The following is a 14,423-nucleotide window of genomic DNA, read 5'->3' as shown; positions in this document are numbered from 1 at the left end:
AATTTTTTTTTGCCACTTATGTCATTTGATTACAAAATATGGCATCAAATAGATACACATTATTGTTAAATTCTGTTGCTTTTCTATGTTAAATCTATGTAAAAAATGTGTTCTATAGCATCTTTAAATGTTAAAATCTCAACAGCTTCAGGGGGCTTGCAGCGCCCTTGACCCCTGCTGATAGTTTCTTACATTCCTGTATTTTTTTTCAATTACTGCTGGGATCCCTGTTAAAATCACCGAGGTCCGCAAAGCGCGTGCCGAAAATTTTTTGACATGTTTAAATGAGAGGTCACGCAAGAGATCTATTCCTGAAATTACTTTTAATGGTGTTTGAACTAAATATAATCAGTTTTGAAAAAAAAAATCATGTATGTGGCAAGAGTAAGAATAATTTAAGCTTGTTTAATGGTTTGATCTGGCCCAAGCAATGAGGACAAAAGATACCTTAACCATGCAGCCTATGGAGCTAAGATACATTAACAATCTGGCATCTGTTACACCGACACACACACTAAAAAAATTTTGGGAAAAAAAATCAGTATACACCACCATGTTTGAATAAAGAGTAGGGGTAACAGCTTCATGAAAGTGCGCTGATGGTTCCCATGAAAACCCCGTGTCTGCTGCACTGCGTTCCTCCCCCGAGTCGCGCGCTCATTCGTGTTTGTGTTCTTGGTCTCAGAGCTGTGCGCACAAAACAGACACAGAAGACAGAATCAGCGTTTAACGTAATTAACAATGCAGTTTTTACGGAGCCGTTTTAATGTTATTCTTTATTTTATTTTTTTTTAATCCAGTTGAATATTTAGTGTACAAATGTATTTTCAGCTCTTAAAAATGACCGAGGTCCGGACCACGGTGGCCTCATAGCTGGCTACGGCCATGGTTGATCGCGCTGTTATTCCAGTACGAACGACATCCAGCTAGCCAGCCAGCTATCCTAATCTGTGCAAGTCTTTTTTTTTTTTCTTTTTCCCCATCAGTGAACACACAAAATCCGTCCTAAAGTTATTGGTAACATATAAGTAAGCTTGTTAGTTTGCTGTGCGCTCAGAATAGCCACGTGTCCCAAATCATGAGTTATTAACTCACCGATGATGAATGAGTCACATCAGTGTCAGTGAATTTCCAGATCACGTGATAAATGTTCTTCCTTGATGCATCCGTATTAGTGAAATCTCTCCAGCTAAAGCGCTACGCTCTCTGGATCGATGTAATAAAGAATTTGAGAACGTGCCCGTGTTCATCTGATCAGTTCTATCATTGTATGTTGTGGGGGAAGGGGGCGGGGCCAACCAAAGGAAAGGGTGTACCTAAATTTGACTTGTGTCTCTACTGCGCAGACACTGGCTCGAATTTGACAACGTGGCAGAGGTATTTTGGCTGCATTTCTACAGAACGTGAGGCAACAGAGCCGCGCGGTCGGTGTTTTCTACAGTCGACGTAACGGACTAAAGGTTTTGCGGTGTGACGATCTGTCCGTCGTCGAAGGCTGCGTTCACACTCAGCGTTTTTCTACTTTTTTTGTTTTTGGGTGTTTGTTTGTTTCAGATAATTTGAGTGCTCAAGCTGCATGCATACTGTAACCATGACGACGCTTTTACTCCTCAGTGGTCTTCTTAGTAGTCTTAATCTCACACTGCGTCTCAGTTCGTGTACTTCTGTTAGTAAACTTCCAGGCACAAGTACGTACACAGTGTACCCAATGTACGTACTTGCAAATTACAGGGTAATGTGGTCTCAAAACGAACACGGCAAGGTGCGCACTTACAGGAAATGAGAATCACAACATTTGGCTGCTATGTGTACCAGTCAAAAGTTTGGACACCCCTACTCATTCGTAGGGTTTTGTGTATTTTTGTATCTTCTACACTATAGAACAATACTGAAGATGACGAAACGATTCCATAACATATGGAGCATAAATGGACTGATGTGGTAAACAAAAAAGCGTAAGGACAAAAAATTCTTATTTTAGAGTCTTTATTTTTTTAAGATATTTTTGGGGGGCTTTTTTCACCTTTTATTGTATAGGACCGTGTCGAGACAGGAAATGAGCGGGAGAGAGAGACGGGGAGGGATCGGGAAACGACCTCGGGTCGGAATCGAACCCGGGTCCCTGGATTTATGGTATGGCGCCTTATCCAACTGAGCCACGACACCCCCATTTTAGAGTCTTTAAAGTAGCCAGCGTTTACCTTGATGACGCTTTGCACACTATCATTAACTTAACCAGCTTCATGAGGTCGTCACCTGGAACACTTTTCAATTAACAGTTGTGCCTTGTCAAAAGTTAATTAACTCATTAATAAGGCAATCTCTTGCCTTATTAATGAGTTTGACATCAAATAGTAAATAATAAAAATACAGTAAATAGCCCTGTTCTATGGGCTGCATGGTGGTGTAGTGGTTAGCGCTGTCGCCTCACAGCAAGAAGGTCCGGGTTCGAGCCCCGTGGCCGGCGAGGGCCTTTCTGTGCGGAGTTTGCATGTTCTCCCCGTGTCCGCGTGGGTTTCCTCCGGGTGCTCCGGTTTCCCCCACAGTCCAAAGACATGCAGGTTAGGTTAACTGGTGACTCTAAATTGTCCGTAGGTGTGAATGTGAGTGTGAATGGTTGTCTGTGTCTATGTGTCAGCCCTGTGATGACCTAGTCTGGCTAACGCGACTTCACAGCTCTGCGAGCATTTGGTCTGGCAAAGATATTAAGGCCAACCGTTTCCCAAAGCGAGTGGTTGACCCGCCTCCCTGAAATGCCTCAGTTTGCTACTGGTCGAAGCCAGAAAAGGCTGTGACGAAGCTTAAACCAATCACATCACTCTTTCCTCTGACGTATGTGACGCGACGGAAACTGCTTGAGTAACAGGAAGAAGATAAATACCTCCAGGGCTGCTCTTTGCTCCGTTTTCAATGAGAACTTCCCGTTGAATGCTTTCAATACAGCATCTACCGCTGTGTCAAAGGCTTGCCGCTGCTCCATGTTCGTAATGTTTCTAGTGAATGAAGCGCTTCCGGTCGCAGTTCTTTTTTTTTTTTTTTTTAAGATTTTTTTTGGGGCTTTTTTTCACCTTTATTGGATAGGACAGTGTAGAGACAGGAAATGAGCGGGAGAGAGAGACAGGGAGGGATCGGGAAATGACCTCGGGTCGGAATCGAACCCGGGTCCCCGGATTTATGGTATGGCGCCTTAGCCAGCTGAGCTATGACGCCCCCTCCGGTCGCAGTTCTACTACGTCACTGCCTTGAACACGCCTCTACCCAGGGCCGTTGGAGATGCTCAAAGTTGATTGGCTCCCGATTTTTCGGGAGCTTGGAAGAGCTGGAGATAGCTTGCCTTGCCAGACTAAGCTCGCAACAGGCCCTCGTGTTGCGTCACACTTAGGATGGGCGGGCCCAGGCTAGTGATGACCTGGTGACTTGTCCAGGGTGTACCCCGCCTCTCGCCCGTAGTCAGCTGGGATAGGCTCCAGCTTGTCTGCGACCCTGTAGAACAGGATAAAGCGGCTAGATAATAATGAGAGTGAGCCCTGTTCTACAACTGTAATAATCCATAGTGTCGAGAACCACTCGGCTAAGTAAAGAGAAACGACAGTGAAACTGACTTCATGTTAAAAATGTTATCACCCAAATGAGGATGGGTTCCCTTTTGAGTCTGGTTCCTCTCGAGGTTTCTTCCTCATGTCGTCTGAGGGAGTTTTTCCTTGCCACCGTCGCCACAGGCTCGCTCATTGGGGATAGATTAGGGATAAAATTAGCTCAGCTTTAAAGTCATTCAAATTCTGTAAAGCTGCTTTGCGACAATGTTTATTGTTAAAAGCACTATAAAAAATAAACTTGGCGTGACATCCACCATCACTTTAAAACTAGACTGCCTTTCAGATTTTTCAAGTTTAGCTCATAAAGAATTTTTCCCGACACCCAATTATTTTTGTTTAGTGGACCGAAAGCCACTGAACTCGAATCACAGACTTCCAATTTTATTAGTTTTTTAAAATGGAACAATTAATGAACTTAGAGCCACGTGGCCCTAAATTCTCCGCTATTGTTTCCTGCTTCACCATGACCCAATTCAAGACACTACGTCATGCATCACGTGGTGGGCTTTCCCCGTTCACTCAAGGCATTGTGGGATACAAATTTGAAACAGGAGAGAAAAATGGAGGACGCGAATGAAACGTAAAAGACCTACTACAGTAACGGAAAGCGAGAAGAAAAGACGTTCTGTTGCGAAGGAAAGGAAACGCGGGACCAAACTAATAAATATCGGCGGTCGGTTCAATTTAGCGACAGAATGATGGAACTGTCAGTGCATGGTCAAGGTAAACCTGCGCATGCGCACACGGACTTCCCTTCCTCTGTCTGCACGTAGCGAGCGATTTCATGCACGTTATTTGCTCGGGAATCCCCTCAAATTAAATCACTTCCCAGCCACAGAATGGCCTGATATTTTGTGAGATATTACAGAAATAAATATGTATCACAATGACCAAATCACAGAGGGAACTAAATTTTGCTGATTTTATACAATCGAAAGGCCGTCTCAATTCAAGACATGAAGTGTGTGTGTGTGTGTGTGTTAATAAAATTTAAGAAAAAACATTGAATTAGAAGGTGTGTCCAAACTTTTGACTGTTCCTGTATTTCATGCAACATGGAAATTACGTCGCCATCGACTTTGACTACGTGCCCTCCTCCGACTGGCTGAAGACAGGTTGGTGGTCCCTCCCCTTTCATTACGTAGCCAAGATGGCGACCATTGAGGGTCATAAATATGTGACCCCTCACCAAATCCAGGGACGCATGTCGGCCGAAACGAATCCGAGATAATCGCAAAAGAAGCATTTTTTTTTTCGAAATTTGTGATTTTCGTTTTTTTCCATAATGTGCAAGTTGAGATCTTGAAGAATACAATCAGTATTTCAGGTAATAGATTGTTTTGTTGGAAAAGCATACATTTTTTTGTTGCAAATTGTCTTGTTTTTGTCAGGACTGTAGCCTGCTGGGGGGTGTGGGTAAATTACCATATGGGCCATTCACATGATGATTTAAGTCATTTGTGGTTTTTTTCGCGAATCAGCTGTATGATACGAGCTGAGCTCGTGGCTACTTAAGCTGCATACAGGCATGTAATTTCACTATGGAATGAGCAAGCTAAACAGATCGCAGAGGAGCTGAAACACCGCAAAGCAAACAGACACACGGTATTTACATCGGAGATAACCATTTCTAGCAAAAAAAAAAAAAAAACACGCAACCTCGTTTTCCAGATTGAATGGAATACTTGAATGATCGGATGATACACGGACCGTTCTAGGATTACATTCCATCGGAGGCATTGATGTGTGCAAGGCGCCGTTTCTCTTTCTGATGGGGTAAGTTTATTAATCTAAGGCTGTGTGGTTATTTTTGCATGTAATGGAGAGTGTTGTGGTTTGGTTAAGCCTAGGTCACAACCGGGCGTACGATTTTTTGGCCGTGCGATTTTTGGCTTTTCCCAAATCGCTGCGTTTTTTTTTTTTTTTTGTTCGTGGAGAAAGACGCACGTTGACCGTAAGTTTGTCTTGCAACCTGAAAAAAACGTAAGCGCCCGTAGAGTTTGTTTGACATGACAAAGAACCTCTGCGGCTCGAAAATCAGCACGTGACACGCGCGCCCTCCGTGCGTTTCTTGCGTTTTTTGCATGTAGACCGGCCGTAGGAGCGCGTACTGTACGGCCGGTTGTGACCGAGGCTTTACATGAAACTAGCGTTGTGTTAGTTATCATTGTGTTATCTTTCTTTCTTACGGTGTGAGTAATTTTTCAACCACAAAACGTTAAAGTATACTTTAGGACTTATTTTTGTACTTCATAATTGTGTTGGGCATACTTTGCATGGAAGGAAAATTGACGTGGTGATCTTTTACATGAAAGTAGCATCGTGCTAGCTAGTAGGGGGTAGAGCTTTCCTTAATGTCATGCAAATGAGCACCATTATGTGCCCGCCCTGCACCCAGAGTAGCTGAGATGGAAAACTTTGAGGGTGATTTTCTCCCTTTTCTGTTTTAAGAAGTATACACTTTCAAAAGGCCACACATTCTTCAAATATTGTCAGATCTCCACATGGAAGGCATCATTGGAAAGCTTAGAAACTGTACTTTCTGAATCTGTCAATAACTCAAAATGCCCCCGGGCCGACATGTGTCCCTGGATTCCGTTATCTGACACATGCAGATTTGCACATTTTACATGTTGATTTTTTTTTTTGAGTACATCATCTGAGTACTCGTAGTGCGCTGCATGTTGCCATACCAATCAGTGTGAACACACTTGTGCACTCAAAGTAGCAAGGGTAAGTAAGGAAGTACGCAAATTGAGACACACCATTGGTCTTCACTGATATTTGCTAACCATCTGGCTTAACTTGTGGTCTAGATTAGATATATTTTTTTCTCAGTAAATAAAAATCGGTGTAACTCTGGTCATGAGCTTGTTTTTCTTTGATGTAGCTTTGGAGGAAGAAAATCAGTTGATTTTGAGCTGCTTGTGCAACTTCAGTGAGACGTCACATCATGTACGTCTGGTTATCATCCCAAACATTACACGCACTGTTGTGTTTTTTTTTTTTTTTAGTTACACTGGAATATCAGAAATGCTTTCGATTTCAAACATGTTCACTCGCTGTCATGACTTCCCCACCAGCACCAGCACTTCGTCCTCCATGTTTTTGTTTGTTTGCTTGTTTGTTTTCTCACTTCTCCCCTGGGCTGCATCCTGAATGGTCACAATGTTAAGTACTTGATGTCACTCATAACTTTTTTTTTTTTTTTTTTCTCCCAAAACTTTTAAAGCTCTGCTGCTGTTAGCGAAAAAAAAAAAATGTAGACGGAAGCACATTCCGCCCACTTCGCAGCCACTTCCTGTCATATCCCATGTCAAACGTGCTTCAGAGAAACGTGTGAAAGCAGCCTTAATGGGAACCCTAAGGTCCCCTCAGGACGCTTTCGATGGAAAATTTCATCCTGTTTCATCACCGGTTCTAATCCATGCTGGACTTAAAACGCTAAACGCCAGATATTTCACAAATCCTCCAACATTTCACGATGTCACAAATCCTTTCCTGTTTTACTGCCTGCACACGGTGCTGAGTTTCATAAGCGGATCATCGTCACGTTTGGTTTCCCAGACAGAGCTGCTCTTTAACATTTTTTTAAAATTTTTTCTTTAATTTATTTATTTCTGTACATCCTCCCTCTGTCAGCTCGTATCCTCCTAAAGGAGCTACATGTGAGATTTTATTTTACTTTCTTTGTTTTTGTTTCTTTACAATCCTCATTAATCACTCGCAAGACATTAACTATCACTCATGTGCTCATCTAGTGTCGTCTGGCCAAATTTGGTGTCCAATCGTGACTGATGGGAGCGGACAGGCCAGACGGGGTGGAACATCTGGAAAAGAACGCCTTCATCTTACATTTAGCTCCTTTAACGGATGTCACAGCTAAGACAGATGTGAAAGCTCTTTTTCTTTCATAACTGTATGAATTGATGGCAGTTCCGGACGAGGCTTTCCTAGTTATTTCAGAAGCAATGGCGCGAAATTTAAAAATGTAAACTCCACACAGAGGCATGTTAACTGAAACAGTGGCCCTTAACGATGACCGATAGCCACCGGTCCGGAAGCCGTGTGTGTGTGTGTAATATATACCGAGGCTATTCCGGTCGCGTCAGGTTGGAGGTTTAATCACAGCGTGATAAATCCAGAATAAAGGATGAGCTCTAACTCTGGCTTTAATTAGACTTGTCTCATTTTAAGCTGATATTTTTGGCTTTTAATTAACCACCGTGTGGATTTTCGGGTTGAACCGGACATAAAAAAAAGTCCCACGAGAAGAATATTAGTGTAGTTATAAGAGGGAAATTAGATTAGCATTAACCCTGGGACTTTTAGGATTTTCCCATAAGGAGGATTAATATAGGACGTGGCAACCGGATGAGTGTAGTGTATCTTCCATAAAAGGCTAGTGTTATGCTTAAGTTTCTCTCATCGTGTGTGTGTGTGTGTGTGTGTGTGTGTGTGTGTGTGTGTGTAGTGCTGGGGAAGATCCGCAGTGCGGTAGGCAGCGCTCAGTTGCTCATGTCTAAGAAGTTCCAGCAGTTTCGAGGCCTGTGTGAGCAGAACCTGGTGAGTCCCAGAGCCTCGGCTTTTAACGCGGTTTCATTCCGCACTTCTTAAAGGAGCTACATGTGAGATCGTGCGCACTTTCAGTTTCTTTCACGCATCAAATCATCCTCATGAACCACTCACACACATGAGCATGCCTACGTCAATCAGCCAGCTGCTTCGGAAGCTCCTGTTTGACTCAGATTTTATTTACACCGATCACAATGGGTGAGCTTGTTCACGCCTGATGGGAAAGCAATGTATTTTAAAATGTATGGGAAAGAGTTGACATGTTTTTCTTTTTGGAATATACACCGATCAACCATAATGTTAAAACCACTGACCGGTGAAGTGAATAACGTTGATTATCTCATTACAGTGGCACCTGTCAAGCGGTGGGATATATTAGGCAGCAAGAGAACAGTCAGTTCTTGAAGTTGATGTGTTGGAAGCAGGAAAAATGGGCAAGTGTAAGGATCTGAGCGACTTTGACAAGGACCAAATTGTGATGGCGAGATGACTGGGTCTGAGCATCTCCATAATGGCACATCTTGTGGGGTGTTCCTGGTATGCAGTGGTTAGTACCGACAGGCCCGCCGACAGGGGGGGACAAACGGGTATGTTGTCCCGGGCCCAGGAATGGGGAGGCCCAGAACTGGATTCTCATGAAGTTGCGATTAAATTATTTTATTTCATTTCAAAATGTGTTGATTTGGGGGAGAAATGTGCTATATTTGCATTCAATAAATGATTTCTAGATCTTTTGCCTTTATTGTCTTTGAAAAAGGTGTCAAGAACCCCCTACCACCCCTAATGCAAAAATGGTTTGGTCTGACTCTTTGATTAAGGGGAAAAAAACGACATCGTTCGATCATAGCGCTTCGACAATCAGCGTGCGTGCCTTTTGCCAACATGCACAAGTCAGGAGCACAGAAAAGAAAAGAGAAAAAGAGAGGAAGAAACCAAGAGACTCAGGGGCTCACTGCATAAATATTTTAAAAAAGATTGGGATGATGCAGCAGGTACAGCAAAGGCAGTGGGGCAGCTGAGCCAGGTAAGACACAGCCAACTTTTTCCAGCCCCGTAAAGTAACCCCAACCAAGGCACGCGCGGCACGCAATTCATGTTACAAACGAGGGGAGAGCAAGTCGCACTGAACACCATATCAAACGCACAGGGCATTGAATCATTTCATAACCACAACGGCTTAATAACATTGTTTCATATATCTGATTGAAGCTAAGAATATTCACATTAGCCCGCAATCATATCCCGCCGTTTCTTGAGCGGTGTGTTCTTCTCTGCTTTTCACACTGGACAGTACGCACGCACAGTATACGATGTTCGCCCCCAGCCCTGCCCGAAATCCCCCGTCCATCGCTGCTCCTTCAAGAGCACCCCAATCGCGTGATTATAGTAGACTATCCACGAGTTTAGGAATACCTTTTTGAATACCTGTCATTTAAGGGTTGGAGTGAGTAGAGACTGGGATAAGAGAGGTGGGTTTGTGTGTGGGTTGGCCCGGTGGGGGGTTGTTAGGGGGGGCCCAGTCAGAGTATTTTGTCCCGGGCCCAGCCAAAGCTGTCAGCAGCCCTGAGTACCGAGCAAAAGTGATCCAAGGAAGGACAACCGGTGAACCAGCGACAGGGTCATGGGTGTCGAAGGCTCACCGAATTGCATGGGGCACGAAGGCTAGGCCATATGGTCCAATCCTACAGAAGAGCTACTGTAGCACAAACTGCTGAGAAAGTTCATGCTGTGGGATTGGACCATATGGGCTAGCCTTCATGCTCCATGCGAATCAATGAGACTTCGATACCCATGACCCTGTTGCCGGATCACCGGTTGTCCTTCCTTGGACCACTTTTGTTCGGTACTAACCACTGCATACCAGGAACACCCCACACGATGCACCATTTTGGAGATGCTCAGACCCAGTCATCTAGCCATCACAATTTGGTCCTTGTCAAAGTCGCTCAGATCCTTACACTTGCCCATTTTTCCTGCTTCCAACACATCAACTTCAAGAACTGACTGTTCTCTTGCTGCCTAATATATCCCACCGCTTGACAGGTGCTATTGTAATGAGATAACCAATGTCATTCACTTCCCCGGTCAGTGGTTTTAATCAGTGTATGTTGTATTTAATAAAATATTCGAACATAAATGTGAAAGGAGTAAGACACTTGAGAGCGTGTGGGCGTTCTTGGATACAGAGTAAATCTCAAGCAGCTTACTGTTTTTCTATAACGGTAAAAAAAAATCAGCCTTCAATAAATATTAGGAAGATGAAAACAATGAAGAACAATGGTTTTTAGTGTGTGTGTGTGTGGGGGGGGGGGTATATAATCTGACACATGAATGCAGAATTCAGTTGTGATTTCACTCTCAGGTGTGTGTATCGGGGATTTAACAACGTCTTCGATCAGATTTTACGAACTGAAGCAGTCCATTTTGTTTATGATCAACGTATGTTTTTAAAATGAAGGAAATATCACAATCATGACCAAATACAGTGGTGCTTGAAAGTTTGTGAACCCTTTAGAATTTTCTACCGCAGGTTGGTTTAGTGGTTAGCATGTCTGCCTCTCGATTGGGAGATTGCCAGTTCTATTCACAGTCAGGTCATACCAAAGACCATCATAAAAATGGTACCAACTGCCATCTGGCAAGGCACGCTGCAATACAGATGTGAGTGGGGAATTCAAACTCTTGCAGTTACCAGAAGACTAGCCCCACACTGTAGCCCTAGCTATGTAATAGGCAAGAGGCCAAGGGCTACGGAAGCGGAGATCGGCACCGCCCTGTGCGCCACATGGCGTGGGAAGGACTTTGATTAAAATTTTCTATATTTCTGCATAAATATGACCTAAAACAACATCAGATTTTCACACAAGTCCTAAAAGTAGATAAAGAGAACCCAGTTAAACAAATGAGACAAAAATATTATACTTGGTCATTTATTTATTGAGGAAAATGATCCAATATTACATATCTGTGAGTGGCAAAAGTATGTGAACCTTTGCTTTCAGTATCTGGTGTGACCCCCTTGTGCAGCAATAACTGCAACTAAACGTTTCCGGTAACTGTTGATCAGTCCTGCACACCGGCTTGGAGGAATTTTAGCCCATTCCTCCGTACAGAACAGCTTCAACTCTGGGATGTTGGTGGGTTTCCTCACATGAACTTCTCACTTCAGGTCCTTCCACAACATTTCGATTGGATTAAGGTCAGGACTTTGACTTGGCCATTCCAAAACATTAACTTTATTCTTCTTTAACCATTCTTTGGTAGAACGACTTGTGTGCTTAGGGTCGTTGTCTTGCTGCATGACCCACCTTCTCTTGAGATTCAGTTCATGGACAGATGTCCTGACATTTTCCTTTAGAATTTGCTGGTATAATTCACAATTCATTGTTCCATCAATGACGGCAAGCCGTCCTGGCCCAGATGCAGCAAAACAGGCCCAAACCATGATACTACCACCACCATGTTTCACAGATGGGATAAGGTTCTTATGCTGGAATGCAGTGTTTTCCTTTCTCCAAACATAACGCTTCTCATTTAAACCAAAAAGTGCTATTTTGGTCTCATCTGCCCACAAAATATTTTTCCAATAGCCTTCTGGCTTGTCCACATGATCTTTAGCAAACTGCAGATGAGCAGCAATGTTCTTTTTGGAGAGCAGTGGCTTTCTCCTTGCATCCCTGCCATGCACACCATTTGTTGTTCAGTGTTCTCCTGATGGTGGACTCATGAACATTAACATTAGCCAATGTGAGAGAGGCCTTCAGTTGCTTAGAAGTTACCCTGGGGTCCTTTGTGACCTTGCCGACTATTACATGCCCTTGCTCTTGGAGTGATCTTTGTTGGTCGACCACTCCTGGGGAGGGTAACAATGATCTTGAATTTCCTCCATTTGTACACAATCTGTCTGACTGTGGATTGGTGGAGTCCAAACTCTTTAGAGATGGTTTTGTAACCTTTTCCAGCCTGATGAGCATCAACAACGCTTTTTCTGAGGTCCTCAGAAATCTCCTTTGTTCGTGCCATGATACACTTCCACAAACATGTGTTGTGAAGATCAGACTTTGATAGATCCCTGTTCTTTAAATAAAACAGGGTGCCCACTCACACCTGATTGTCGTCCCATTGATTGAAAACACCTGACTCTAATTTCACCTTCAAATTAACTGCTAATCCTAGAGGTTCACATACTTTTGCCACTCACAGATATGTAATATTGGATCATTTTCCTCAATAAATAAATGACCAAGTATAATATTTTTGTCTCATTTGTTTAACTGGGTTCTCTTTATCTACTTTTAGGACTTGTGTGAAAATCTGATGATGTTTTAGGTCATATTTATGCAGAAATATATAGAAAATTCTAAAGGGTTCACAAACTTTCAAGCACCACTGTATATTGTTTATTTTGCAATAAGTTTTTCTATGGATGGATTCAGATAAAATAAAATCTTCTTGAGTATGATTGACTTCTCTTGTACTATATAATTATTCTTGTACAACAAATGTATATTTTTGAAATGTATTGCTTTTCCAAATAGGATTTGAATATTAATCTATTTAATGTTTTTTAATTTGTCTCAAGTGGCTCTAATTTTACATTTAGCTCCTTTAACAGCCAATTCAGACGTCTGAACGTCCGCAGAACAAGTTGGTTCCTGTTCTCATTTATGTTCTTGCAGCTATAAACAGTCAATATCTTACTTTTGTTGTCTCTATTGAATAAAGAACAGTAAATATTAAAGCAAAAAAAGGCAGCGTGTCGAACCGCGAAGCGTCCTGAGCTGTCCTAAAGACTAATGTAACCGAGAACAGGAACTAACGGGCACTGCACAACATTAAATGTAACTATAAATTGATAAAGTACGACGAGTCAATTGGCCGTGGTGTAAGAGCCATAAAACGTGCCGTTGTTATCCGCTGCAGGGTGGTTACCGTGGTAACGTGTTGAATATTTTCCTGAGTGGCCTACGTATTTTATTCCTCACTTAACACGCTCTTCTTTGTGCACGTGTGTAACATTTGCGTTCTTGTGAACACCAGGACGTGAACGCTCAGCCGCGGCCCACTGCTCAGGACCTGGCAGGCTTCTGGGATCTTCTGCAGCTTTCCATCGAGGACATCAGCATGAAGTTCGACGAGCTCCACCTGCTCAAGGCCAACGACTGGAAACTACCAGAGAGCAGCAGCAGCAAGGTGCCACGCTACAGACGTTTATCTGAGAATATTTTATTCTTCTTATGCCACAGCAGTTTGTTTCTGTTTATTAATGAGCAGCATTCGCACTTATTATCCGTTTATAGTTACATTTAATGCTATGAAACATCCGCAAGACAAATTGTTCTTGTGGGGAAAAAAAGACGCAACTTTTTGTGGTGTGTGTGGGTTGTTTGTAAAGAAGCATAAATTCCTCTATAAGTTGTAAACAGCTTTACCTCTGACTGGAGCCTCCTTCTGTAAACATTTAACTCGACGTATCCTCACAGAAAACTTCTTCACGTCAACACTTTTATATACGAGTCCCTGCGAATGAGCTGTTACTATAGAAACGATCACCAACACGCACATTGATAGTTTCTGTTTGTGATTTGCAGCTGCACTGCTGCCATTATATCATCTCATCTCATTATCTGTAGCCGCTTTATCCTGTTCTACAGGGTCGCAGGCAAGCTGGAGCCTATCCCAACTGACTACGGGCGAAAGGCGGGGTACACCCTGGACAAGTCACCAGGTCATCACAGGGCTGACACATAGACACTAGGGCTGTAATGATATGCGTATCGAAATCGAAATCGCGATACGCAGAGCCACGATCCGTATCGCGATACAAGAAGGCAGAATCGCGGTACACCCTTTCAAACTTCTCCTCAGCCCAAAAACAGAGGCGCTTCCAAACTTCAATTTATGAATACTTTACTTTTTATTTAAATTACATTTTAAACTTACTTAAATTACTTTTTTTTATATCTATTAGTAAGTCGTTTTTTCGCCGACCTGCGACAATCTTCTGCGAGTCACGCAACGTCCACACTCGCCACTGGCAGAGCATTCATTTCTTTTAAGCGGTCGCCATTCTGGTTGCGACGCGGGGAGCGAATCTGTAAACAAGCAGCTCATTGGCTGGCTAGGTGTGCCACAAGCCAATCACAATCACTTGACCGGAAAGGCATGCAGTGTTGCCAGATTGGGCAGGTTTAGGTGCTTTTTGGCTGGTTTTGAACATATTTTGGGGTGGAAAACGTTAGCAATATCTGG

General features: G+C 43.0%; 1 protein-coding gene across 1 annotated transcript in view; it reads left to right on the top strand.

The window, feature by feature from the left end:
- Nucleotides 1-14,423, top strand: part of dlgap4a (discs, large (Drosophila) homolog-associated protein 4a) — a 94,020-nt gene that overhangs the window by 77,554 nt on the left and 2,043 nt on the right. Inside the window, exons 10-11 of the mRNA XM_060937724.1 lie at nucleotides 8,071-8,162; nucleotides 13,212-13,364. Coding sequence (XP_060793707.1) covers nucleotides 8,071-8,162; nucleotides 13,212-13,364 — 245 coding nt within the window. The remainder of the gene's footprint in view (nucleotides 1-8,070; nucleotides 8,163-13,211; nucleotides 13,365-14,423) is intronic.

Source organism: Neoarius graeffei, chromosome 13 (assembly GCF_027579695.1).
Source record: "Neoarius graeffei isolate fNeoGra1 chromosome 13, fNeoGra1.pri, whole genome shotgun sequence".
Lineage (NCBI taxonomy): Eukaryota > Metazoa > Chordata > Actinopteri > Siluriformes > Ariidae > Neoarius > Neoarius graeffei.
The sequence above is the reverse complement of the archived record's forward strand: the minus strand, read 5'-3'. Positions and strand labels throughout refer to the sequence as shown.